This window comes from Sus scrofa, chromosome 14 (assembly GCF_000003025.6).
Source record: "Sus scrofa isolate TJ Tabasco breed Duroc chromosome 14, Sscrofa11.1, whole genome shotgun sequence".
Lineage (NCBI taxonomy): Eukaryota > Metazoa > Chordata > Mammalia > Artiodactyla > Suidae > Sus > Sus scrofa.
In genome coordinates this window covers 70,851,069-70,877,880 of record NC_010456.5, presented here as the reverse complement: position 1 = coordinate 70,877,880, position 26,812 = coordinate 70,851,069, and the positions used below count along the sequence as shown (strand labels likewise).

Below are 26,812 nucleotides of genomic sequence, written 5' to 3'. Positions count from 1 at the left end.
TATTTTGTTGTTGTCTAAGAAGCTTTTTAAAGTTTGAATTATAATATGCTAAATATACTTACTTTTTATCATAAAATGTAATATTATTTTGTTCTATTGAAACCTAGAGTTCTTGAAAGTTAAGGAAATAAAAAGTTCAGACTCTTGGGGATCTGGACATGCAGTGCTTTTAACAATTATAACTCTAACTCTGGAGCCTACCTTTTATGTACCACTCTGGAATTGATTTCAAAGGGCTTAAGATCGTTTATGAGGCTGTTATGCATTAGGAATTTGTAAAAAAGAGTATTTAGGCATGTTGCATTTCTCATTAATGCACATGTAGGAAATGTGCCTTAGATTATGAAGTCAAGAGATCCAATGAAATGAGCCACCAGAGGGAAGCTTTGTCTTAAGCTCTTTCCTTGTGGGAAGAAAGAGTGAAAGCATTCTTGAATAATAATTACAGGCTCTGTAGATGAAAGAGATATATTTAACCTAAATGTAGACAAGTAGTTTCTGCTTTCCTACTGAAGAGGGGGTAATGATACCAACCAGTTTTGTTGAATCCTTACTGAGTGTCTGAGATATGGGCTAAGGTATGACTTTCATGCGGATTTTTAATTTTAATCTTCAAAATCCTTTTGAAGAGGGTAATCTTATTATTCTCACTTTACAGATGAGAATACTGATGTTTAGGGAGGTTCAGTAGCCTGTCTAAAGTCACCAGTGAGCAGGAAACAGAGGCTAGATTCTCATCCAGGCAGTCCAGTTTCAAAGCCAGTGTTCTTAATTATTGAGATCCAGTGGTGATGAAATGTAGGAGAATTTAAGAATCCTTTAGCAGACAGAGTGGTTAGGGGTGGTAGCAGTAGGTCTAACACTGGCTGCTGCATATTGCCCTGCTGAAGGGCTGAGTGGAGCTGAAATGTAGCCCTCCCTCTGCTGGGCAAACTGTGGGTCTTCCTGCTGACACCTATAGGGCCGTGTTTATGCTTTTTCTAATTGGTTTGCCCAGAAGAACTGTATTTTTCTAATTCACTTAAAACATAATTCTATAATCCTCCTCTGAGTACTGCTGCATATATTTCCATTCACTCCCAATGTCCTTTTGACTTCGACCTGCCTCTTCCCAGTCTACTTGCTCCCTTGGTGGTCTCATTCCATCCACCTTTATGCTGGCAACTCTAACATTTATATTTTCCTCCCAGACGTCTCTCCCAAACTCTGTTCTTGTATATCCAACTGCCTTCTTAATATCTTTGCTCAGATGTCTAATATGCATCTCAAACTTATTATGTCTCCAGTTGGACTCTTCATCTTCTTGTTCCCCCTGCAGCAATCCCTACTTCAGTTAATGGCAACTCCATCCTTCCAGGTGCTCCAGACAAAAACTTGAAGATGTCTTGAATTTTTTATCCTGTGTTTAATCTGTTGGAATTCCTATTGGCTCAGCTATCACAATATATCTACAGTCTGACCACTTCTGTCGACTTCCGCTGTCACCACCCAGGTCTAAGCCATTATTCACTCTCATCTGGACAACTCCTGCTTTTGCGTTTGCCCCAATACTTCATTTTATTCTCCAGAGCAATCCTTCCAAAATATAATATGGTCATATTTCTCTAGTGCTCACATCCCTGCAGTATATTTCATGGGGCTTGATGGGATCTGCAGCCCACTCCCCCACAGCCAACTCTGTTACCTTTCTAACCTTCTCTCTTACTATGCTCTTTGTAGCTCACTCAACCCCACTTACACTGTCCTCCTTGCTGATCTGCAAACATCCCAACACTCTCCTGTCCTAAGTTTTTTTTTCTCTTAAAGTTTGTTATCTCTGCTTGGAACACTCTTCTCCCAGGTATCTGCTTGGCTAATTTCCTCACCTCCTCAAGTCTTTCTCAAATGTACTCTCCTTAATGAGGCTAATCTTGATTTTAAGATTACACTCGACCCCAAATTCTCTATCACCTAATCCCACTTGCTCTGTTGTATTTTTTTCTTTTCTTTTCTTTTCTTTTTTGTATTTTTAGTGCTGCACCATGGCATATGGAGGGTCCTGGGCTAGGGGTCAAATTGGAGCCGTAGCTGCTGGCCTCCTCCACAGCCACAGGAACACTGGCTCCAAGTTGCATCTGTGACCTACACCACAGTTCATGGCAACGCTAGAGCCTTAGCCCACTGAGCAAGGCTGGGGATCGAACTTGCATCCTCATGGGCCCTAGTCAGATTCGTTTCTGTTGAGCCATGATGGGAACTCTGAATTTTTTCTCTTTTTGATAGCATTTCATTTTCTAATGTACCAAAAAATTTTTTATTAGCTTTATTTTTTGTGCTCTCTCCCTTCCCATGTCTGACAGAAAGTAGAAACTCAATAAATATAAGGTGAATGAATGAATAAATGAATGATACCGTATAGTCTAGGGGTGCCTCTGATCTCATACCATTTAGCTCTTTAAAATTTTTTTATTTTATATTGAAGTATAGTTGATTTACAATGTTGTGTTAGTTTCAAAGGTACAGCAAAGTAAATCAGTTACACATATACATATATCCATTCTTCTTCAGATTCTTTTCCTGTATAGGTTATTTACAGAATATTGACTAGAGTTCCCTGTGCTACTCTTGCCATTTAGCTCTTATAGATGACCAAAAGGTGAAGTAGAAGAACTTGTACAGACCATTGATCTTAAATGCATGGGAAGTATTTGTAAAGTGTAAGAAGAAAATTTAGAAAGAAATAAACTCAACTATTAGGTAACTGCTTGATTTTACTGACTCTCTGACAAACCTGAGGTCCTTTGTTCACCAAGTGAGTAAAAGGTGTGTGTATTTTTTTTAATGGCAAGTCAAACAATCCAGAAAATGATTGCATTGGAAACACAGAAGTGAGGTTTGGGGTGGGGATAGAGGTGGGCTTGGAAGACAGATGTGTATAGAGGTTTTGGTGCACTTTTTTTTTCTTTTTTTGTTTTTTGTCTTTTTAGGGCCACACCCATGGCATGTGGAGGTTCCCAGGCCAGGGGTCTAGTTGGAACTATAGCTGCCGGCCTATGCCACAGCCACAGCCACCCCAGATCTGAGCCACGTCTGCAACCTACACCACAGCTCATGGCAACGCCAGATCATTAACCCACTGAGTAAGCCCAGGGATCAAACCCTCAACCTCATGGTTCCTAGTCAAATTCATTTCTGCTGCGCCACGACGGGAACTCCTGGTGGACATTTTTATTATAGTTGTCCTCATTCCATTTTATTTCACTCTAGCTAAGATTGAATTATATAAAATCAACTACTGTGCAGTAAATTCCCTGTGCTCCATTTTCCTTTTCTTTACTTAAGCTTATTTATTATGATTTAGATGATTTTTTTTTTGTCAGTTAACATTTGGTTCCAGTTTTCCACATTATTTCTAACCACATTATGCTAACCCTTCTGAGGGATGCTGATGGGGGAGAGTGAAGCTTGCCAATTTTTGTTCTGTACTCAAGATAAATTTTTAATGACATTTAAAATAAATGCTCGCTTTTATGACATTATTTCAGTACCTGAAAACCTTTCATTAGTTGCTCATCCTTTTTTTCTAATATTTTGGAAGTGTAGATACCAGATAATGTGAACATTTGTGATGATGGTAGGGATTGGCACCAACTAAAAGTATTTCCCCTTATATTTCACTAGAGTTTCATTAAATGAGATCCAGAATGGATCTCATGAAGCCCAAAGATACTTGGTAGAAGACTGACATAATCAAAACACTTTAAATTTTAAGAAAAGAAATCTATTCATAGATAAAACCATCGAAGTCATGTAAATATGTACACACAATAATTTGGGCATAGAAAGAACCATGTTAATAGAGATGTTAATAGTAATTATTCATAGAAACTCATATGAGAGAGGGTCAGTAATAAGCAAATAATAATATGGGTGCCTGGAAAAAATAAAAATAAAAAATAAAAAAAAATAAAAATTAAGTACAACTACATAGATAAGAACAAAAGTCTAGATTCTGGAGTTCCCGTCATGGCGCAGTGGTTAACGAATCCGACTAGGAACCATGAGGTTGTGGGTTCGGTCCCTGCCCTTGCTCAGTGGGTTAACGATCTGGCATTGCCCTGAGCTGTGGTGTCGGTTGCAGACGCGGCTCGGATCCCGCGTTGCTGTGGCTGTGGCGTAGGCCGGTGGCTATGGCTCCGATTGGACCCCTAGCCTGGGAACCTCCATATGCCGCGGGAGCGGCCCAAGAAATAACAACAACAACAACAAAAGTCTGGATTCTAAAGACTGAAATGTTATAAGGACAAAATAAAATTCTACATTTAGGGGCAAATAAAATTAATTATCTAAATATATGATGGGAAGATTTCAGTTTGCAGTAATCCTTGTAAAAAAGACCTGAATAGTTTAGCTAGAAACTGGAGTACAGGAGTTCTCGCTGTGGTACAGTGGGTTAAGGATCTGGCATTGCCACAACTGTGGCACATGTTGTGCTGTGGCTTGGATTCAATCCGTGGTCTGGGAACTTCCATATGCTGTGTATGTGCCTCTGCCCCCATGCCCTCCCCCAAAAAGTGAGTACAAAGTAACTCACCCACTTAATGATGACTGTGTCTTGGAATTTAATAATTTTTCAAGGATAATCAGCTGTCATTGTACAAACTGTTACAAAAGTTTGTTTTTTTTTTAAATTAAATATTTGCTATTAGGGACTTTTCTGTGGAAACTATATTTTAGATTGTTAGTTTTCCAAGCCATCCCACAAGAACATATCAACTTACATAGAAGAATTACAGTTTTATTAAGAGGAGCCTGAGCTCTGGAATTTGTTACATTAGGGAGGAGAAAAAAAGGTGAAAAATTTTCTGTTTAGTATTTGTGAGGGAATGGCGACCTGAAGGCAAATTCTGGAAATAGAGTTTTCCACAAGCCTCTGTGTACATCTCTCTGATCTAACATCCTTTTTCTTTGCTGCCAGAGAAAAAGGTGGTGTGTGCTATAATAGAGAGTTGTACCAAGTGTCAGGTAGAGAGAAATCAGCTAGTTCATATTGATGTTTGATTGAATGTGTGTTCCCATGACCTCCCAGAGTTAACTGCATTTAAAAATAAAATGCACGTTAAAGTAAATGAATTTGAAATTGACATGCATTCAATTTAAAGCAGACCATAGAGTGGAGTAAAGAAAATTCAGGCATTATGGACAAGGATAACTTGGGGAAAAGGGAAAAATCTACATGGGCGTGTTTGTTCTGCTTTAGGGATCAACCCTGGAAATGAGACATTTAATTACTGCTGTCAAGAGATTTGTTTTCTTCCCTTTGAATCTTAAAACCAGAGTTTTAATCTAGTCTGCCTGTTTCCAAACCGTTACCTTATCCACTTCAGTTTATGAAGTTAAAAAGTGGCAGATTTCAACTCAGCATAAGGAAGAACTTTATAAAAGTAATCACTGACGCCTAATGGTATTGTGAACACCTCATTTCTATTCATACCCAAGCCCATTACACTGTTGAAATCATAGGAGGTGTCCTTGAATTGTTTGGGAGGTACTCCCTAACTCTTCAGATTTCATGGGTTATAAAATGCAAATGCCTTAGGATATAATACCAAGACCCTAGTAGGACTTTTGGTTTGAATTCACGCTATGTTATTGCTGCAAGAGATTGGTAACAATTTGTTGGACTTTGAGTTTGCTTTGACTTTGTAAAATTCTGCAATTTTCTGCCTATTAGTGCCTTCATCTCCAAATCAGTTTCCTGAGCTGACTAGAAAATGTTTTGATACATAAAGTAATTAGTATGTATTAGTGTTTTTAAAAGTATAGTCAACTTTGGAGTATGTAATTGTACTTCAATGTTTTCATAGATTATTAGGTTTGTCATAATTTTTTCCTTTGAAGCTTTCAGGATTACCTTTGTTTTTAATGTCAAGCTTTGCTGAAGACACATGAAAAAATTATAAATATTATGAGTCTATTTGATTGTAAGCATATTTAAAATTTACTGTTTTGACTAAGTACCAATTCCCATGTTGCATCACTGGGGACAGTCTTTGGCAGATTCCTGTTATTTTCAAGAATACTTCAAATATTCAATATTTTCAATAAGAGAATCATGAAGTGTTGCCATGTGGCATACATTTGGAGAGCAGTAAGGCTTCTAGACTCTCTTTAGTATCTGCCTCTATTAAAAAACATTATTACTAATCTAAGAATTAGATTATACCAAGATAAGAGCCAATGAAGATGATTTTTTGTTACAGGGTGGTTTTGGTTGTGTGCATCTCCCTCTGCACAGGTATCAGGTATATGGTGTGGAAAGGCCTTGGTAAAGCACTGATCTTTTCAGTTCCACATACACAAAGATTATCATGTTCATTATTATCTTTGGATATGTATAATAACACATTTATGGATCTAGAGGAAGAAGCCAGAGATTGGGAGGGAAGAGCAAGGACATGCTGATTTTTGGAACTAGACCAGTGGGAATTGGAAAGGATAGGATGAGAATGGGGGTAGACTATTAGTGGAAGGTTGGAAGGGAACATGGGCCCTACTCTGAAATTCTGATATCCCTTAGCGGTTAGAGGTATAGGAAAAAGAACAATCTTCTTTCCTAGAATCACAAGATTGAGAGGAGCATTGAAGGGACTGATTCTGGATAAGAAAGTCACTGTGAAAATGTGTGCTCACTCATTCACTCATTTATTTATTCATTCACTTATTCATCTATCCAGCCTTAGTCCATTCATAAAGCCAATCAGTCAATTCGAAAGAAAACAGTGTCCACATATAAGTGATATCACATGATATTTGTCTTTCACTGTTTGACTTCCTCAGTATGATGATCTCTAGGTCCATCCATGTTGCTTCAAATGGAATTTCTTCATTCTTTTTTATGGCCGAATAATATAACATTGTGTAAATATACCACATCTTCTTTATCCATTCCTCTGTCAGTGGACATTTAGGTTGCTTCCATGTCTTGACTGTTGTAAATAATGCTGCAGTGAACACTGGGGTGCATGTATCTTTTCAAATTGTGGTTTTCTCAGAATATATGCCCAGGAGTGGGATTGCTGTATCATATGGTAGTTCTATATTTAGCCTTTTAAGGAGCTTCCATACTATTTTCCATAGTGTCTGCACTGATTTATATTCCCACCAACAGTGTAGGAGGGTTCTCTTTTCCCCACATCCTCTTCAGCATTTATTGTTTGTAGACTTTTCAATGTGGCCATTCTGACTGCGGATCTCAGTGTAGTTTTTTTTTTTTTAAATTTAAAAAAATTTTTCATTTTTAATTTTTTTTGTCTTTTGTCTTTTTAGGGCCACACCTGCAGCATATGGAGGTTCCCAGGCTAGGGGTCTAATCAGAGCTATAGCAATGCCAGATCCGAGCCACATCTGCAACCTATACCACAGCTCACGGCAATGCTGGATCCTTAACCCACTGAGCAAGGCCATGGATCGAATCCGTAAACTCATGGTTCCTAGTAGAATTTGTTTCAGCTGAGCCATGACAGGGACTCCCTATTTTTATTTTATTATTTTTTTAGGGCTGCATCTGCTGCATGTGGAAGGAAGTCCCATGGCTAGGGGTTGAATAGGAGCTGCTGTTGCCTGCCACAGCCACAGCCATAGCAATGCCAGATCCAAGCTGTGTTTGTGACCTACACCATAGCTCATGGCAACACCAGATCTTTAACTCACTGAGTGAGGCCAGGAACTGAATTCTCAACCTCATGGTTCCTAGTCAGATGAGTTTCTGCTATTCTGTGACGGGAATTCCCTCAGTACAGTTTTGATTTGCATTTTTCTAATAATTAGAGATGTTGAGCAATTTTCAGGTGTTTTGTGGCCACCTTTATATCTTTGGAGTAATGTCTGTTTAGGTTTTCTGCTCATTTTTTGATTGGGTTTTTTGTTTTGTTTGATATAAAGCTCCATGGTTTGTTGTTATATTTTGGAGATTAACCCCTTGTCAGTTGCTTCATTTGCAATGATTTTCTCCCATTGTGTAGGTTGTCTTTTCATTTTGTTTATGGTTTTGTTGAAAAAGCTTTTAAGTTTAATTAGGTCCTATTGGTTTATTTTTGTTTGTAATTATCATTATTCTAGGTGTTGGATCAAACAGGATATTGTTGCAATTTGTATCAAAGAATGTTCTGCCTTTGTTTTCCTCTAGGAGTTTTATAGTATTTGGACTTAATGTTAAAGATCTCTAATATATTTTGAGTTTATTTTTGTATATGGTGTTAGAGAATATTCTAATTTCGTTCTTTTACATATAGCTGATTAGTTTTCCCAGAAAAAATTTATTGAAGAGACTTTCTTCCACTGTAGGTTCTTGCCTCCTTTGTCATAGATTAGTTGACCATAGGTGTGTGGGTTTATTTCTGGGTTTTCTACTATGTTCCACTGATCTATTTCTGTTTTTGTGTAGTGCCTTGCTGTTTTGATTACTGTAGCTTTGTAGTATAAACCGAGGTCAGAAAACCTAATCCTTCCAGTTCCATTTTTCTTTTTCAATATTGCTTTGAGCTCTGCATGACCAAGTGAAATCTGCTACCATCGTGGGGTGGACCTCCCAGTCCTGTCTGCCCTCAGGAAGTCCTCCTTGCTTCAAAGAAACACTGTTAGCTGCATCAACACTCCAGAAAAGCCACACTGCCTCAAAAAAGATTGACCAACAACGCCAGCCCTCAGGAAATATTCCACGGCAGTGACAAGGCAAACACTACCTGATAACGGAGAGTACAACTCCCTCAGGAGAAAGAAGACAACAAGCAAGATGAAGAAGCTGAGAAACCACCCCCAGTCAAACCAACAGGAGAACTCACCTAAAACAGTCAAAAATGAAACAGATCTCTGCAGTCAGACAGACCTGGAATTCAAAAGAGAAATACTGAAAATACTGAAGGAATTAAGAGAAGATATGAACAGTAATGCAGATACCCTCAGAAAGGAGCTAGAAAATATAAGGAGGAGCCAAGAAAAACTAGAACATTCATTTGCAGAGATGCAAAGTGAACTAGGGCAGTAAAAACCAGAATGAATAATGCAGAAGAACGAATCAGTGATATGGAAGATAGAATAATGGAAATCATTCAATCTGGTCAACAGACAGAAAACCGAATCAAAAAACTGGAAAGCAATATAAGAGACCTATGGGATAATATAAAGCGGGCCAATCTACGCATAATAGGAATTCCAGAAGGAGTAGAAAAAGATAAGGGAATGGAAAATATATTTGAAGAAATTATCGCTGGAAACTTCCCAAATCTAAAGGATACTGGATTCAAGATACAAGAAGCACAGAGGGCCCCAAACAAACTGAACCCAAACAGACCCACACCAAGACACATCATAATAAAAATGGCAAAAGTTAGTGATAAAGAGAGGATCCTAAAGGCAGCAAGAGAAAAACAGAATGTTACCTACAAGGGAACCCCCATAAGAATATCAGCTGATTTCTCTACAGAAACACTACAGGCCAGGAGGGAATGGCAAGAGATATTTAAAGTGCTAAAAGGAAAAAATATGCAACCTAGAATACTTTATCCAGCAAGAATATCATTTAAAATAGAAGGGGAAATAAAAATTTTTCCCAACAAACAAAAACTTAAAGAATACAGCAACACAAAACCCAGGTTAAAGGAAATATTGAAAGGGCTTCTCTAAACCAAAAAGAAAGGAAGGAAAGGGAAGAAAAAAAAAAAAAGAAGAAGAAGAGGAAGAACTAGGACTGAGGAAACCACAATCAGAGAGCAGTCACTCAAATAAGCCAGCATACAGATTTAATCATGAACATGCTTCAAACAAAATAAAATTAAAAAGAAAAAAATAAAAGAGTCATCAAAACCATAAAATGTGGGCAAGGGATGTTAGGAGGTAAATAACCCTTTTTGTTTGTATGTATGTCTCTCTTCTTAATTTTAATATAATAATGAAGTGTTTGAACTTACAGGACCATCAGGCTAAAACACACAATTATGGGAAGGGGTTAGCATACTTAAAAAACAGGGCAACCACAAGCCAAAACCAAATATTGCATTTGCAAAAAATGAAAAAAAAATACCCTCAAGCAGATAATAACAGGAGACCATCCAACCAAAAAAAAAAAAAAAAAAAAAGAAAGGAAGAATGGAGAACCATAGAATCAACTGGAACACGAGGATCAAATGGCAATAAATAATCATCTATCAATTATCACCTTAAATGTCAATGGGCTGAATGCCCCAATCAAAAGACACAGAATGGCTGAGTGGATAAAAAGGCAAAAACCTTCAATATGCTGCCTACAAGAAACTCACCTTAGGACAAAAGATACATATAGATTGAAAATGAAAGGGTGGGGAAAAGTATTTCATGCCAATAGACATGACAGAAAAGCAGGAGTCGCAACGCTCATATCAGACAAAATAGACTTTAAAACAAAAGACATAAAGAAAGACAAAGAAGGACACTATTTAATGATTAAGGGATCCATCCAAGGAGAGGATGTTACTATCATCAACATATATGCCCCAAACATAGGAGCACCCAGATACATACAACAAATATTAACAGACATAAAGGGAGATATTGATGAGAATACAATCATAGTAGGAGACCTAAATACCCCCCTCACATCAATCGACAGATCCTCTAGACAGAAAACCAATAAAGCAACAGAGATCCTAAAGGAAACAATAGAAAAGTTAGACTTAATTGATATCTTCAGGACACTACATCCAAAAAAATCAGAATACACATTCTTCTCAAATGCTCATGGAACATTCTCAAGAATCGACCACATATTGGGACATAAAGTGAATCTCAGTAAATTTAGGAGCATAGAAATTATCTCAAGTATCTTCTCTGACCACAATGCCATGAAATTAGAAATCAACCATGGGAAAAGGAAAGAGAAAAAACCTACTCCATGGAGACTAAACAACATGCTACTAAAAAACCAATGGGTCAATGAGGAAATCAAGAAGGAAATTAAAAACTACCTTGAAACAAATGATAATGAAGACACAACCTCTCAAAATCTATGGGATGCTGCGAAAGCAGTGCTCAGAGGGAAATTTATAGCAATCCAGGCCTTTCTCAAAAAAGAAGAAAGATCCCAAATTGACAACTTAACCCTCCACCTAAATGAATTAGAAAAAGAAGAACAAAAGTCCTAAAGTCAGCAGAAGGAAGGAAATTATAAAGATCAAAGAAGAAATCAATAAAATAGAGACTCAAAAAACAATAGAGAAAATTAATAAAACCAAGAGCTGGTTCTTTGAAAAGGTGAACAAAATTGATAAACCCCTGGCCAGACTCACTAAAAAGAGGAGAGAAAGAACCCAAATCACCAAAATTATAAATGAAAAAGGAGAAATCACAACGGATACAGCAGAAATACAAAAAACCATAAGAGAATACTATGAACAACTGTATGGCAACAAGTTTGACAATCTGGAAGAAATGGACAATTTTCTAGAATCTTACAGCCTGCCAAAACTGAATCAAGCAGAAACAGACCAACTGAACAGACCGATCACTAGAAATGAAATTGAAGAGGTCATAAAATCACTCCCTACAAATAAAAGTCCAGGACCAGATGGCTTCACAGGTGAATTTTATCAAACATATAAAGAGGAATTGGTGTCCATCCTCCTTAAACTCTTTCAAAAGGTTGAAGAAGAAGGAATACTCCCAAAGACATTCTATGAGGCCACCATCACCCTCATTCCAAAACCAGGCAGAGATACCACCAAAAAAGAAAACTATCGCCCAATATCATTGATGAATATAGATGCAAAAATTCTCAACAAAATCTTAGCCAACCGAATCCAACAACATATCAAAAAAATTATACACCATGACCAGGTTGGGTTCATCCCAGGTTCACAAGGATGGTTCAACATACGCAAATCAATCAGCATCATACACCACATTAACAAAAAAAAAAAAGTCAAAAATCATATGATCATCTCAATAGACGCAGAAAAAGCATTTGACAAAGTTCAACATCCATTCATGATCAAGACCCTCGCTAAAGTGGGTATAGAGGGAACATTCCTGAATATAATCAAAGCCATTTATGATGAACCCACAGCAAATATAATCCTCAATGGGGAAAAACTGAAAGCCTTCTCACTCAAATCTGGAACAAGACAGGGATGCCCACTCTTACCACTGCTCTTCAACATCGTTTTGGAAGTCTTAGCCACAGCAATTAGACAAACAAAAGAAATCAAAGGCATCCATATAGGAAGAGAAGAGATCAAACTGTCACTGTATGCAGATGACATGATTCTATACCTAGAAAACCCTAAGGACTCAACCCCAAAACTCCTTGAACTGATTAATAAATTCAGCAAAGTGGCAGGATATAAGATTAACATTCAGAAGTCAGTTGCATTTCTGTATACCAGCAATGAAACATTAGAAAAGGAATACAAAAATACGATACCTTTTAAAATTGTACCACACAAAATCAAATACCTCGGAATACACCTGACCAAAGAGGTAAAGGACCTATATGCCGAGAACTATAAAACCTTTATCAAAGAAATCAAAGAAGATGTAAAGAAATGGAAAGATATTCCATGTTCCTGGATTGGAAAAATCAATATTGTGAAAATGGCCATCCTACCCAAAGCAATCTACAGATTCAATGCAATCCCTATCAAATTACCCATGACATTTTTCACAGAACTAGAACAAACAATCCAAACATTTATATGGAACCACAAAAGACCCAGAATCGCCAAAGCAATCCTGAGAAACAAAAACCAAGCAGGAGGCATAACTCTCCCAGACTTCAAGAAATACTACAAAGCCACAGTCATCAAAACAGTGTGGTACTGGTACCAAAACAGACAGACAGACCAATGGAACAGAATAGAGAATCCGGAAATTAACCCTGACACCTATGGTCAATTAATCTTTGACAAGGGAGGCAAGAACATAAAATGGGAAAAGGAAAGTCTATTCAGCAAGCATTGCTGGGAAACCTGGACAGCTGCATGCAAAGCAATGAAACTAGAACACACCCTCACACCAGGCACAAAAATAAACTCCAAATGGCTGAAAGACTTAAATATACGACAGGACACCATCAAACTCCTAGAAGAAAACATAGGCAAAACACTCTCTGACATCAACATCATGAATATTTTCTCAGGTCAGTCTCCCAAAGCAATAGAAATTAGAGCAAAAATAAACCCATGGGACCTAATCAAACTGAAAAGCTTTTGCACAGCAAAGGAAACCAAAAAGAAAACAAAAAGACAATTTACAGAATGGGAGAAAATAGTTTCAAATGATGCAACTGACAAGGGCTTAATCTCTAGAATATATAAGCAACTTATACAACTCAACAGCAAAAAAGCCAATCAATCAATGGAAAAATGGGCAAAAGACCTGAATAGACATTTCTCCAAAGAAGATATACAGATGGCCAACAAACACATGAAAAAATGCTCCACATCGCTGATTATAAGAGAAATGCAAATCAAAACTACCATGAGATACCACCTCACACCAGTCAGAATGGCCATCATTAATAAATCCACAAATAACAAGTGCTGGAGGGGCTGTGGAGAAAAGGGAACCCTCCTGCACTGCTGATGGGAATGTAAACTGGTACAGCCACTATGGAGAACAGTTTGGAGATACCTTAGAAATCTATACATAGAACTTCCACATGACCCCACAATCCCACTCTTGGGCATCTATCCGGACAAAGCTCTACTTAAAAGAGACACATGCACCTGCATGTTCATTGCAGCACTATTCACAATAGCCAGGACACGGAAACAACCCAAATGTCCATCGACAGACAACTGCATTAGGAAGATGTGGTATATATACACAATGGAATACTACTCAGCCATAGAAAAGAATGACATAATGCCATTTGCAGCAACATGGATGGAACTAGAGAATCTCATCCTGAGTGAAATGAGCCAGAAAGACAAAGGCAAATACCATATGATATCACTTATAACTGGAATCTAATATCCAGCACAAATGAACATCTCCTCAGAAGAGAAAATCATGGACTTGGAGAAGAGACTTGTAGTTGCCTGATGGGAGGGGGAGGGAGTGGGAGGGATCAGGAGCTTGGGCTTATCAGACACAACCTAGAATAGATTTACAAGGAGATCCCGCTGAATAGCATTGAGAACTATGTCTAGATACTCATGTTGCAACAGAAGAAATGGTGGGGGAAAAACTGTAATTGTAATGTATACATGTAAGGATAACTTGATCTCCTTGCTGTACAGTGGGAAAATAAAATAAAATAAAATAAAAAACAAAAAAACAATATTGCTTTGGCTATTCAGGGTATTTTGTATTTCCATACAAACTTTAAATTTTTTTCTTTTAGTTCTGTGAAGAATGTCAGTAAAAATGATTCAGAAGAATTTATTTTAAAAACGGAAACAAACTCACAGATTTCAAAACCAGTCTTACAGTTACCATAGGTGAAAGTGTTGGGTGGAGGGAAGGATTGGGAAGGTGGGAATAACATACACACACTACTGTATAAAACAGATGATTAATGAGAACATGCTGTATGGCACAGGGAAATCTACTCAATAGTTTATAATAACCTATATGGGAAAAAAGAATGGATATATTTGTATGTATGACTGATTCACTTTGCTATACCTTTGAAACTAATATCACATTGTAAATCAGCTATTCTCCAATTAAATTAAAAATAGTAAAAAATAAAAAATCTTAAAAAAAGAAAATAATTATCTGCCCTAATATCTAAAGTAAATAGAGAAACTAAAATAAAAGTAATACATTCAAATTCTCTTTTGTTATAGTTTCCATGAGTATCATAGAGACTATCAGGATATTTTCTAGGGGCAGATTCTTATGTTCTCTTGGCCAGCAAACTTTGGAAGAAAATAAGTAACAGCTAATTGGGAAGGTTTATGCATTAATAGTAACATGTTTCTGTAGACCATAAATTAATTTTTTTAAACAAATTACATATAGGAGAGATGTGTTTCTTACTGTTTTTCTCTGGGAATCTTCAGTAAATACTTTCTGGCTGATTATTGACTATGAACAAGTTAATACAAATTTGTAGGCTTAGTGATTTGGGTAATAGTCTTCATGGCTGATGTGTTACTTTGAATATAAGATGTCACATATAGTCATTTGATATATTTATATATGTATTTTTATGCAAAATCTCACTGAATTGATTTTTAAGATTAATGTTAATGTCTAACAAGGATAGATTGCATTTTTTTTTACTTTATCTTGCTTAAATATCCTCACCACCTCAGATTCTCTCTCTCTCTCTCTTTTTTGTCTTTTTTTTTTTTATTTTTTTTAAGGGCCACACCCTTGGCATATGGAGATTCCCAGGATAGGGGTCTTATCAGAGCTACAGCTGCTAGCCTATGCCACAGCCATAGCAATGCCAGATCCGAGCCGTGTCTGCAACCTACACCACAGCTCATGGCAATGCCAGATCCTTAACCCACTGAGCAAGGCCAGGGATCGAACCTGCAACCTCATGGTTCCTAGTTGGATTTGTTTCCATTGTACCATGACGGGAACTCCCCCTCTTTTTTTTTTTTTGAAATTGAAATTGAAATTAAATATATTTTTTATTTTTTTTATTTTTATGGCCACACCTGTGGCATGTGAAACTTCCTGGGCCAGGGATTGAATCCGAGCTACAAAGTGACTTACGCCACAGCCATGGCAAGGCCAGATCCTTTAACCTACTGTGTTGGGCCAGGGATCAAACTTGTGCCTCCCCAGCAACTTGAGCTGCTGTAGGTTGATTCATAACCTGGTGGGCTGCAGTAGGAAATCTTTTCTCTTTTTATAATAACTATGCCAATTTATGTTTCTTTTCAGTATGGGAAAATAGACTGCCCCCAACTTTCTTCTCCAATCAAAACCCTGAAATAAATAATCCCCCAAGCAAATAGAGAGGCAGCACATGTCTTCCAAGTCCTACCTGACTCCTCTTTTGTGTCATTATTAATAAGAATAGGCAAAATAGGGCTCTGGCTACTTCAGTGCTATTATTTCATGGAAATATAAGGTTTTTACTTTCTGTAAGATTTATCTCACTAAGAGTACCCATCGTGGTTCAGTGGAAACGAATCTGACTTGTGTCCATGAGGATGCAGGTTCAATCCCTGGCCTCACTCAGTGGGTTAAGGATCTGGTGTTGCTGTGAGCTGTGGTGTAAGTTGCAGACTTGGCTTGAATCCTGCATTGCTTTGGCTGTGGTGTAGGCCAGCGGCTGCAGCTCTGATTTGACCTTAGCCTGGGAGTCTCCATATCAAAAAAAAAAAAAAAAAAAAAGAAAAGAAAGAATCAGGGAAAAGCATATGCCTACACAGATGTGCTTTGTGTATCCAAACACATTAAAAAAAAAAAAAGATATAGCTCACTAACTTGGCCATTCTTTTTTACTTAAAGGCTCCTGATCAAATGCAAACTCATCTCAGCTGGGTTATTATTTTAGTTCTGAATGTACTGGGTTAATTTGTTAGAGGATGTACGCCCAGAAGAATGGCCTCAGAGAATAGTTGGGGAATATCTTGTTTCTCTGTTGGATGTGGCACCAGCACAGCTGATAGTAGGAGATAATGTTGAGTGTTAATTTTACGTACTCAGTGATTTTCATTAGTGCGTTCCTTTAGAAAGTTTTTTTTTCTTTACTAATAAGTGTGTTTTTGTTTTTGTGCACAGGCAGCATGTCAGCTGAAACACCAATCACACTGACTAACAATCCTCAGGATCTGCAGGTCCAAACATTTACTGTAGAGAAGCTCTTGGAACCTCTCATAATCCAGGTATTAATGCCATGGAAATTACAATGTGTAAATGCAGAAGAGCTAAAAAACCTAGGAAAAGTAGATAATGAACCAAGGAAAGATTTGATTTTTATAGAATGAATCTGTCGTCTAAAATTGTCCTTTAAAGTGTTGTTAAAATGTGAACAAAGTATGTATTTAGTAATAATAATGATAAATTCTGCAGGTTTTTTCCCACGTTCTCTTTTAAAAGCAATAAAAGTAATAATATGCAAGTGCAATTTTCACAGTACCTTTACATAAATTATCTTGTCTGAAAGTCATGAAAACTGAACAGCTTGGTTAAAACCATCTTTATGACACACAGATGAGGAAAGAGCCTAGAGAATTACAGTGACTTTCCCCAAAGCACGTGGTGGCCTACTTGTCAAGTAAGAAATTATTTTAAAGTACCAAAATGTATGAGAAAGGTATATTTGAGGAATTCTGTGATTAAAGTCTTTCATGAAGTCAACAATCCTTTGAAAATATGCATAATGATTATCTGACTTATTAAAGTTCAGATTTTATTTGTTGGCTTTTCTTAAAGCAGAGCCTGAAGAAATTTATACTATACTATATTTTTAAATGTTTTTTTGTCTTTAACCCAAAATTTGTGAGAAAACTCCTGTTTAGCATCTTACCTCCTAAGACAAATTCCCTTTTCTAAGGTCTTGATGCGCTTAAGGGTTTCTTAAGTGAGACATAACACTAACCTTACCTCTGATAATTTAAAAATCTTCTGCTTGTCTTTTCTGTAAAGTGGATGGTAGTTCTGAGGATAGGCTTTTTATACATTTTTACTTAGCACAGTTGATATCTGCTACTGGAAAGACAATTTAAAACACGTGCCTTGGATTTCCTGGCATGGCTCAGTGGAAACAAATCTGACTAGCATCCATGAGGCCTGGTTTGATCCCTGGCCTTGCTCGGTGGGTTAAGGATCCGATGTTGCTATGAGCTGTGGTGTAGGTCAAAGACGTGGCTCAGATCTGGCATTGCTCTGGCTGTGGTGTAGGCCGGCAGCTATAGCTCCAATTCGACCTCTAGCCTGGGGACCTCCATATGCAGTGGTACGGCCCTAAAAAGACAGAAAACGAAAAAACCAAAACCAAAACCAAACATGTGACTCAGGGATGGTAGCTTAATCATGAACTTTGGAAATATACAAGGCACTGGTGTCTGGTATGAATTTAAGATTAGAATACTATGGAGACTCCACTGAAGTCCCTATCTTAGCCCCCATTTGTGTTAAAAAGAAACAAAAAAGTGTTCATTGTTTTTCTAATAAAGTTCACTAAAAAAGTTAGAAAAGCAAAATAGAACAAAAACAAAAAACTGGAAAATAAGAAAACAGTTTTATCACTAACAGGTAAACATTAATATTTTGATGCATTTACTTCAATGGGTGATTTCTATTATCATCTTAGTATTTTATAATATTAAAGAATGTAGATACATCTTAAATATATAACAAATATATGTGAACAAGGTGGAGATAGTATATGTAGGTTTTGTCTTACCTTTCCATTTAAAATGGTATTTTAATTATTTCCTTAATCTTCCTAAGCATGATTTAATAAAACTGCTGTTTAGTTATCCATAATATGGCTGTACCATAGTATTTTTAAGTAGCCTCTCATTTTTGGACATTTAGGTTGTTTCTGGTTTTTACTACTATAAATAATTCTGTGTCGAACATCTTTGTACATAAAATTTTGTCATCAGTTCAAATTGTTCCTCTAAGATTAGCTACTAAGTGTAAAATAAGTGGCCAAGATATGAGAATTATTATGCTTTTTTATATATAGCACCAAGTTTTTTGGATAAAGTTTTAAATGAGTCATCACAAGTCATTTCAGATTTTGTTCCAAAGCAGGGGGGACATAGCCTTTGTTTTGGAGATGGCTGATAAAGACAAGTACATTAATGCCACTGCATAACCCTTATTTGTCTCATAACAATGGAACATTTGAGTTTGTCACCTAAGACTTGCTAATCACAAAGGCTGCTGACATATTGCTCATGAACAAAGCAAATTTTGTTATAGAAAAACTACTTTTAATACTCTAGCTGAAACCAACAGATGTTTTGCTTTAGTCAAGTTCATTGATATAGCAATTAAGAGAATGTATTCTAGGTAAATTCACATTAAAGAGTATGTACATTAAAGAGTGTTTAATCTATGAACATTTATTGAGTTCATCTAGAAAATTAAAAGAGTGAAAATGACCTGAAGTAATTTTAGTTGAATGGAAGAAATTTAACTCTTTTTTAAAAAGTGTGATTATGGTAATTTTAGAGGGCTTTTAATATGATGTCTGGATTCAGACTTTTCATGATCTGCAAGTAGATGAGTCAGGGGAAGGGAAATTAGTACTTATTATATGCCAGATAGTTCTCAGTTACACGTAAGTGTAATTGCTAATTTTATCTTCAAGGCAGTTGGGTATACCACTTCACCACTATCTCAGTTAGAAAAGTTTCTAGATCTCAGGAATATTTGAGTTGAATTAAATTAAAAATATAATTCATACAATATTTACTATGTTTAGGAACTATCTCAAAGGAGAATTCTAGTATAACAAAATTATTTGGATACACCTTTGAGTTTCATGTTATTTTCCTTATTAAAAACAGTGAATTTTTTAAGTCAAAGAATTAATAATTTAAAAGTAGCTGACCTTTTTGGAAAGTGAGAATTCTACCACTGAACCACTAGTGCCTTAAACTGACCTCTTTGGATTTGATGCACCATCTTCTTATATCTGTCACTTTGATCATGTATTACCTATCAATACAAGTAAAAAATTCCATTAAATTATATTAAAGGTTTTTTTTTCTAGAATAACATCATAGTAAATATCACATCACATTTTTTAAAAGAGCTTTTAATTTTAAATAATTACATTGTTTAAAGTGTATAACACAGCCTTCAATTATAGTTGAAAACATTCCAAAAGAAATCAATGATCTTTAAGCTCATCATGCCAGAAGATAAAATTATCAATTTAATGACCCCATTAGAAAATTCTCACCTTTTCTCATTACTTATCTTCATGTTATATTCCTTTGATTTCAAGGTTCTACAGAAATTACTTACTCTCTCTATATATAACTCAAAGTCAAAATTCCATTTTAATTTTTGGAGTAATTGGTCATAGATACTATTGTGTCACTCTGACTTCTAAATTCGTTTATTAATAAATCTTTATTCTGCTCTTTTATAGATACTAGAGTCTTCTCCACCAAATCCGATTTATATTTAATCTATTTTTTTTTTCCTCTTGGGCACAGGTAAATCACTCGGTCATTTTGCAGGGATATTCAGCCTGGGCTATATTTCAATCATTTGCTTTCATTTTCTCTGTGTGATAACTTACACAGTTGCATCCTTCTGCAATAAATTCCTCCAATGGATCAGAAATAATTTTTTTCTCAGCAATTACATTTTTATGATTGCAACTGTAGGCATCTACACTTTATCACTTTCAAGATCCAAGTATGGCAATGCAGAGCAGAGAGTCTATTTATGCAGAATTGCGATTAAAAAATTTACATCTCTGAGTTGTATATTCTCTGAAGGAGATATGAACTGCTAAATCACGCTACAGTCATTACATAATGGAACTGTCTATAATCTTATTTGACACAAAATATAATTTGCTATGTGTTGGATTCATGTTGAATGTGAGCTAAAAGAATTGACTTAAAATCCTTTAAGATAAAAGCAATAACAAGCTCCTTATAATGTGTTATCTCCTATTATGATAAGAGATCTTTTCAAGGGGCAAAAGTTCAAATATATTTTCTGATATAAGTATATCTCATGTTTCTGAGAGGTAAATACAGAGTTAGGTCAATAGTAATAAACATTATTCCTCTGGCTCTCACCTCCAGCTTTTGTACGACCTCTTAGCCTTTTTGTGGTTTCCACTTCAATAAGTGTTTCACATCTATTTCTGGGAGTCCCTTAGGGATGGCTTTTATATACTGTCATACTCCTTAAGTCAAGTTTAAGCATATCGGATCAGCTTTTCATCAGTCAGCATAAGCTAGGTTATGCTGTGATTAGACAACCCCCCAAATCACTGAGGCTTAACAAAAGTTTATTTTGTGCTCAAGCTACATGTTTAGTGAGTTGGCTGCTGGCGGTGGGGGGGGGGCGGTCTCTGCTTAACACAAGCACCCAGGGACCCAGGGTAATGTAGATTCTATCTCAACATTTATTTCCACTCTTGTTACAACAGGGGAAAGAGAACATGATAAATCATGCAAGGGCTCCTAAAATGTCTACCTGGATGAGAAGTATGTCAGTTCCACTCACATTGCTTTTGTTAAAGTAAGTCAGGTGATCACTGGGAATGCTAGATGTGTGATCTTGCCCTGTGCCCAGAAGAATGGAAATATTTGTGGAAAGCCCTAAGCATATTTTTTCCATTGCTTCCTTTTTTGGGGTTCCTTTTTTGTTAAGTTTGCATCTGCCTGAGTAGTCACCTTTCCACCTTGACCCCAGTGACTTTCTCAGGATGGGCAACTGACTTATTGACAATTGTAGGTTGGCAAGAAATCTCAGTGTCAACCTGGCAAGAGAGCCCTGCCTTTGGAGGATGATGGTGAATTGGTCCTATTGACAGCCTCTTCAGGGAATTTACTTTGAGGGGAGTTAAGCTGTCAGTACCTAGCATTAAATAGTTGTATGCAAAGCCGAAAGACACAGAAAGAAGTAAAGACATGGAGAACAGTTCTGGTGGAGCAGAAACTCTTGCTGTTGAGGAACAATACAATTACCTAGTGACTGGGGTTTTAACGAACTTTTCAATTTCCAAACCCCATTCTAGTGTCAGAATTATACTCTGGCCTCTGTGGGGCCTTACCGTTTCCGGTTCCCTTGAGCATGAACCATAGGCCAGATGCTTGTCTTCCTTATGGCATCAGATTCCTTAGCCTCCTACCTCCTCATCAGTAGCTGAAAGTTCAAAAGAAGTTCCAGCCATCCAGTTGTAGCAGCTATCCAGGGTTCTTGCAAATGCCTTTACTTCTTTATGCTAGAATGGAGATTTTCCTGCAAAGCTTCTCTTCTGCTCTTTCCTTCATCTCCATATTTTGGAGTCTTGATGTATGACTCACCAAAGCTCCCAAACCAGTCTATCCGCCATGTTTTTCTGGTTTTGTCTTATTGTTGGTGGATGGTAATTGCCAGTAATGCCCATTTTGAGACTGGGAATGGACATGTCAAGGTCCCAATGCCTCTAAAGCTGCTAATCCTCAAGGTAGCAGAATGACAGTGGGCTCCTTCAGAAGAGGGGAGAATACCTCTATTCCTAACTGTGCGTCACTCTGTCACATGGATGAATCATGTAACTAGAATTATATAAGGTTCCTTATGAGGAGTTCCCATTGTGGCGCAGCGGAAACGAATCCGACTAGGAATCAAGAGGTTGCGGGTTTGATACCTAGCCTTGCTCAGTGGGTTAAGGATCCGGCGTTGCTGTGAGCTGTGGTGTAGATCGCAGACGTGGCTTGGATCTGGTGTTGCTGTGGCTCTGGCGTAGGCGGGCGGCTACAGATCGGATTAAACCCCTAGACTGGGAACCTTCATACGCCATGGGTGTGGCCCTAAAAAGACAAAAAGACAAAAAGAAAAAAAAAGATTCCTTGTGAGAACAACCCCTAAAGTTGAGACTTTCCCCCTAATCTCTCACTTCCCCTTTTCCAAATCTCTGGATGGAAAATAGTTAATCCTTACTTCTCTAAGCACCAAATATTTTTTCTTCTCGGATCCTATGTAGAACCTCTCTGCTGTACCCCACTCTCAACATAATTTCTTTCTCTCTCTCTCTTTTTTTTTTGCTTTTTTAGGGTCTTAGGTGCAGCATATGGAAGTTCCCAGGCCAGGGGTCAAATTGGAGCTACAGCTTCTGGCCTACACCACAGCCACAGCAATGCAGGATCCGAGCCTCCTCTGTGACCTACACCACAGCTCACCGCAATTCAGGATCTGACCCACTGAGCGAGGCTAGGGATTGAACCTGCATCCTCATGGATACTAGTTGGGTTCATTACCACTGATCCACAATGGGAACTCCTAATTCCTTTCTCTTTTTTAGCCAAGGGAAAAAAAGAGATGTCTAGTGTCCAAAAGATTCATTTCTACTGTTCTACAGACAGATCTGATTGACTTCCAGGTAGCAAGGAGAGGACCTGCTTGGGCTTCTTAGCCTCTTAGAATGTAATTTCCTTGGTGGTTTTCAGAAAAGAATTCAAGTTTCATTTGTTTGTGGTTGTTTTCTGTCATTACTATAGGTTATTTTGTAGGTTTTTTTTTTTTTTTTAATCTTTTTTGTGTCTCTTTTGGGCTGCACCTGCAGCCTATGGAGGTTCCCAGGCTAGGGGTTGAATCAAATCTGTAGCTGCCGGTCTATGCCACAGCCATAGCAATGCCAGATCCAAGCCGTGTCTGTGACTTACACCACAGCTCACGGCAATGCCAGATCCTTGACTTGCTGAGCGAGGCCAGGGATCAAACCCGCAACCTCATGGTTCCTAGTGGGGTTCGTTTCCACTGTGCCACGATGGGAACTCCACTATAGGTTATTTTGAATGAGCATGAGGCTATTTACTTATGTTTCCTTGGTTTTATCTCCAAGCTTCTTTTTTTTGGTGAAGCCTTGCTGATTATTCTATCAATAGAATTAAATCTCAAAGACAAGTCTGCACTTGTATACTGTCCTTGGAGATTACTTTATAAGCAAGTTTTGGGGTTTTGACTCTAATCTAAACAAGTAACCTTGAAAGTTAGTAAATTAAATGTCTTTTAAACACTTATAGGCCCAAGGCTTAATAAATATAAGGATGCTATTTTTATGGTAGGATGAAGAAATAAGCTTAATTCTTCCTCAATGATATTTTAAAGTTTAAGGTGATTCAGTATAGTTGAGTTGATTCTAATAAAGTGGATTCTTCAATTTATGCATTCTTTTTCTGCCAGAAAACTGCTCCCATGGGAAAGTTGTTAGGCTGTAGTATTTCTTGAGAAGCAAATAGTTGAGAAAAAGGAAGCCACTTCCTAAATTAAAATAAGAAAAACTGGTAGCTATCTGATTAAAATAGCACAAGTCCCATGGAAGTGTGCATGATATCTATACCATGATGGTTATTATCAATAGTAATAAACATTATTCCTCTGGCTCTCACCTCTAAATCTTGTAGGAAGTCTTAGCCTTTTTGCAGTTTCCACTTCAATAAGTGTTTCACACTTATTTCTGAGAGTCCCTTAGGGATGGCTTTTATATACTCTATCATACTCATTCGGTCAAATTTAAGAATATCTGATCAACTTTTTATTAGTCAGCATAAGCTTCTCCCCCCCACCCTCAACCTGGTAGCTTTGAGCTTAGCATGGGCAGATGTCAGTCCGTGAAATGCTTTACCTTTTCTCAGCTTGCTGCCTATACTTTGACTCTACCAGACTCTCATTTTCTTTCTCCTTTCTTTTTTTTTTTTTTTTTTTTTTTTTTGTCTTTTTGCTATTTCTTGGGCCGCTCCCGCGGCATATGGAGGTTCCCAGGCTAGGGGTCGAATCGGAGCTGCAGCCACCAGCCTACACCAGAGCCACAGCAACGCAGGATCCGAGCCGCGTCTGCAACCTACACCACAGCTCACGGCAACGCCGGATCGTTAACCCACTGAGCGAGGGCAGGGACCGAACCCGCAACCTCATGGTTCCTAGTCGGATTCGTTAACCACTGCGCCATGACGGGAACTCCTCTTTCTCTTTTCTCCAGTGCTGTTGCCCTGTTGTCTGCGTTCTCTGATCGCCCCTGGTTCACGTCACTTCTGCTGATATTTTTTCTTTCAATCTTTTGCTCCACAAATTCAGACAAATTCCACAGCCATGTCCAAGTTAGCTGTGGAACAAGATCTTTCTCTTATAAACGGATTCTGTAGGCAGCCAGGTGGTATAGACTGATAGGTCAGATCCACTTGTCATTTTGGTGGAAACATGCTAGATTGGTGGGAGCAATTGTGGTTCAGCAGGCTGAAAGAAGTGTCTTTATCTACCCTCCCATCCCCATGCCCCCCAGATGTGGACATGTTCTCTGCTCGAGGTATGATTCTACCCTTCATGGACCCTCTGGTCTAAACTTTAGAACACTTAGCTCGTCCCAGGAGATTTTGCTGCAGCTTGGCAACTCTGTAACTCTAGACCAGGGATGCTTTGGCAAACTTTTTCTGTGCCTAAGTCCAGATAGTAAATAGTTTCAGCTTTGATGGCTGTTTGATTAGGACATTCAAAGTCACTCTTCTCTTGCTCTCTGTAGATCCCCTGCTCAACAGGGCCCTGCTTCATGCACATGACTCTCCAATCCTCTTAATTATAGGGCCGAATTTGCCCCTGGTAATTGACAATTCTATCTGATATCGGTTCCCCCTATAAATAGCTGCCTCCTCCCTTGAGGAGCAAAGACTGTCTCTACGTTCTGCTTACCGTCTGTTGCACTCGGTGGGGTGTTTCTCCAGGATGCTTCAAGTAAGATTCATCCATCCAAATACGTTGATGTCTGTCACTGTCTCTGGGCTCTTTCTTTGGTCTTGAGAATGGGCAATCGCAAGGCTAATGGGGCTGCAGGGTGTAACCAAACAGCAGCCATAGGGTCTCTGCTGTAACTACTCTGCTGCTGTAATTTGAAAGCAGCACAGGGCAACATATAAACAAATGGGTTTGGCTGTGTTGCATTAAGACTTGTACCGAAACAGGCAATGGGCAAGATTTAGCTCTGTGTGCTTAATTTGCAGACCCCTGCTTTAGACTGACCGTTTTCTTTCTACGTTATATTGAAGTATAGCTGATTTACAATGTTGTGATAATTTCCACTGTACAACAAAGGAATTCAGTTATAAAAGACTGACCATTTTTTTTTTCATGGAGATGCCTGTATTCATATTGGTTAAGGAAGGGTAAGAAATGGCCAATAACCTATACCTAGGAACCCTTGTGAGATAAATTATGATGGAGTAGTTTGTGGCCAGGCCCTGTGAGAGATAGAAAAGCCTCATTTTGGGGGGAGAGTGCTAACCAGGCAATTCAAAAAATTCCTCTTAATGTTGAGATCCTGTTAGCCCAGTGATTTTTAACCCTGGCTGTACATAAAAATCACCTGGGGGGGCTTTTAAATATCCCAATGCTCAGGCCACCCAGGAAACCAGGGTCTTTGGGAGTAGGACCAGGCAGATTTTTTTTTTTTTTTTTTTTTTTTGGTCTTTCTGCCTTTTCTAGGGCTGCTCCTGCGGCATATGGAGGTTCCCAAGCTTAGGGGTCTAATCGGAGCTGTAGCCACCGGCCTACACCACAGCCATAGCAACGTGAGATCCGAGCTGCGTCTGCAACCTACACCACAGCTCACGGCAATGCCGGATCCTTAACCCACTGAGCAAGGCCAGGGATCGAACCCGCAACCTCATGGTTCCTAGTCGGATTCGCTAACCACTGAGCCATGGTGGGAACTCCCAGGCAGAAATTTTAAAAGCTCCCAGGTCATTGCAGTGTGAGAACGGCCGTACTGGCCATTCTCACGTCGTGGCCAGTGGTAAGCATGGTTCTGCCTCTTGATGCAAGGCTTGCCCAGAATGTGCCCCTTCTTTGTTTTTTTAACGGGGTTGGGTAGTGTCCATCTGGAGTAAGTTTATAAAGAATTCCTGTGGATAGCCTCCTTCATCAACTCTGTAACATGCTCAGTTAATTCTCCTAGGTCCCAGGAAGGCTATTAGCAGCAGCTCTAGAAAGACTGCTGCATCTAAGAGGTCTTGGATCCATGTTTTGCAGTATGTATAGAGCAATCCACTACTAGATAAAGCTAAGGACTCGCATATATATTAGGGTATGGTGGACTCGAGGATTTTTGAGTACCCTTGACATGCCTTGTTGGACTCAGCTTGAGGTGAAGGAAGTGGAACTGAGGAAAGAGATTTATAAAGCACAAGTCTAAAATGATGGCGTGGTG

At 38.1% G+C, this 26,812-nt stretch overlaps 1 protein-coding gene across 7 annotated transcripts in view; it reads left to right on the top strand.

Annotated features, from left to right (window-relative positions):
* The window catches only part of CTNNA3 (catenin alpha 3), a 1,779,313-nt gene that overhangs the window by 96,663 nt on the left and 1,655,838 nt on the right, over positions 1-26,812 (top strand). For all 7 annotated transcript variants that reach the window (XM_021074380.1, XM_021074384.1, XM_021074383.1 and 4 more), the window contains one exon: positions 16,705-16,808. In XM_021074380.1, the coding sequence (XP_020930039.1) occupies positions 16,705-16,808 (104 nt within the window). Of the gene's footprint in view, positions 1-16,704; positions 16,809-26,812 lie in introns of those variants that run through there.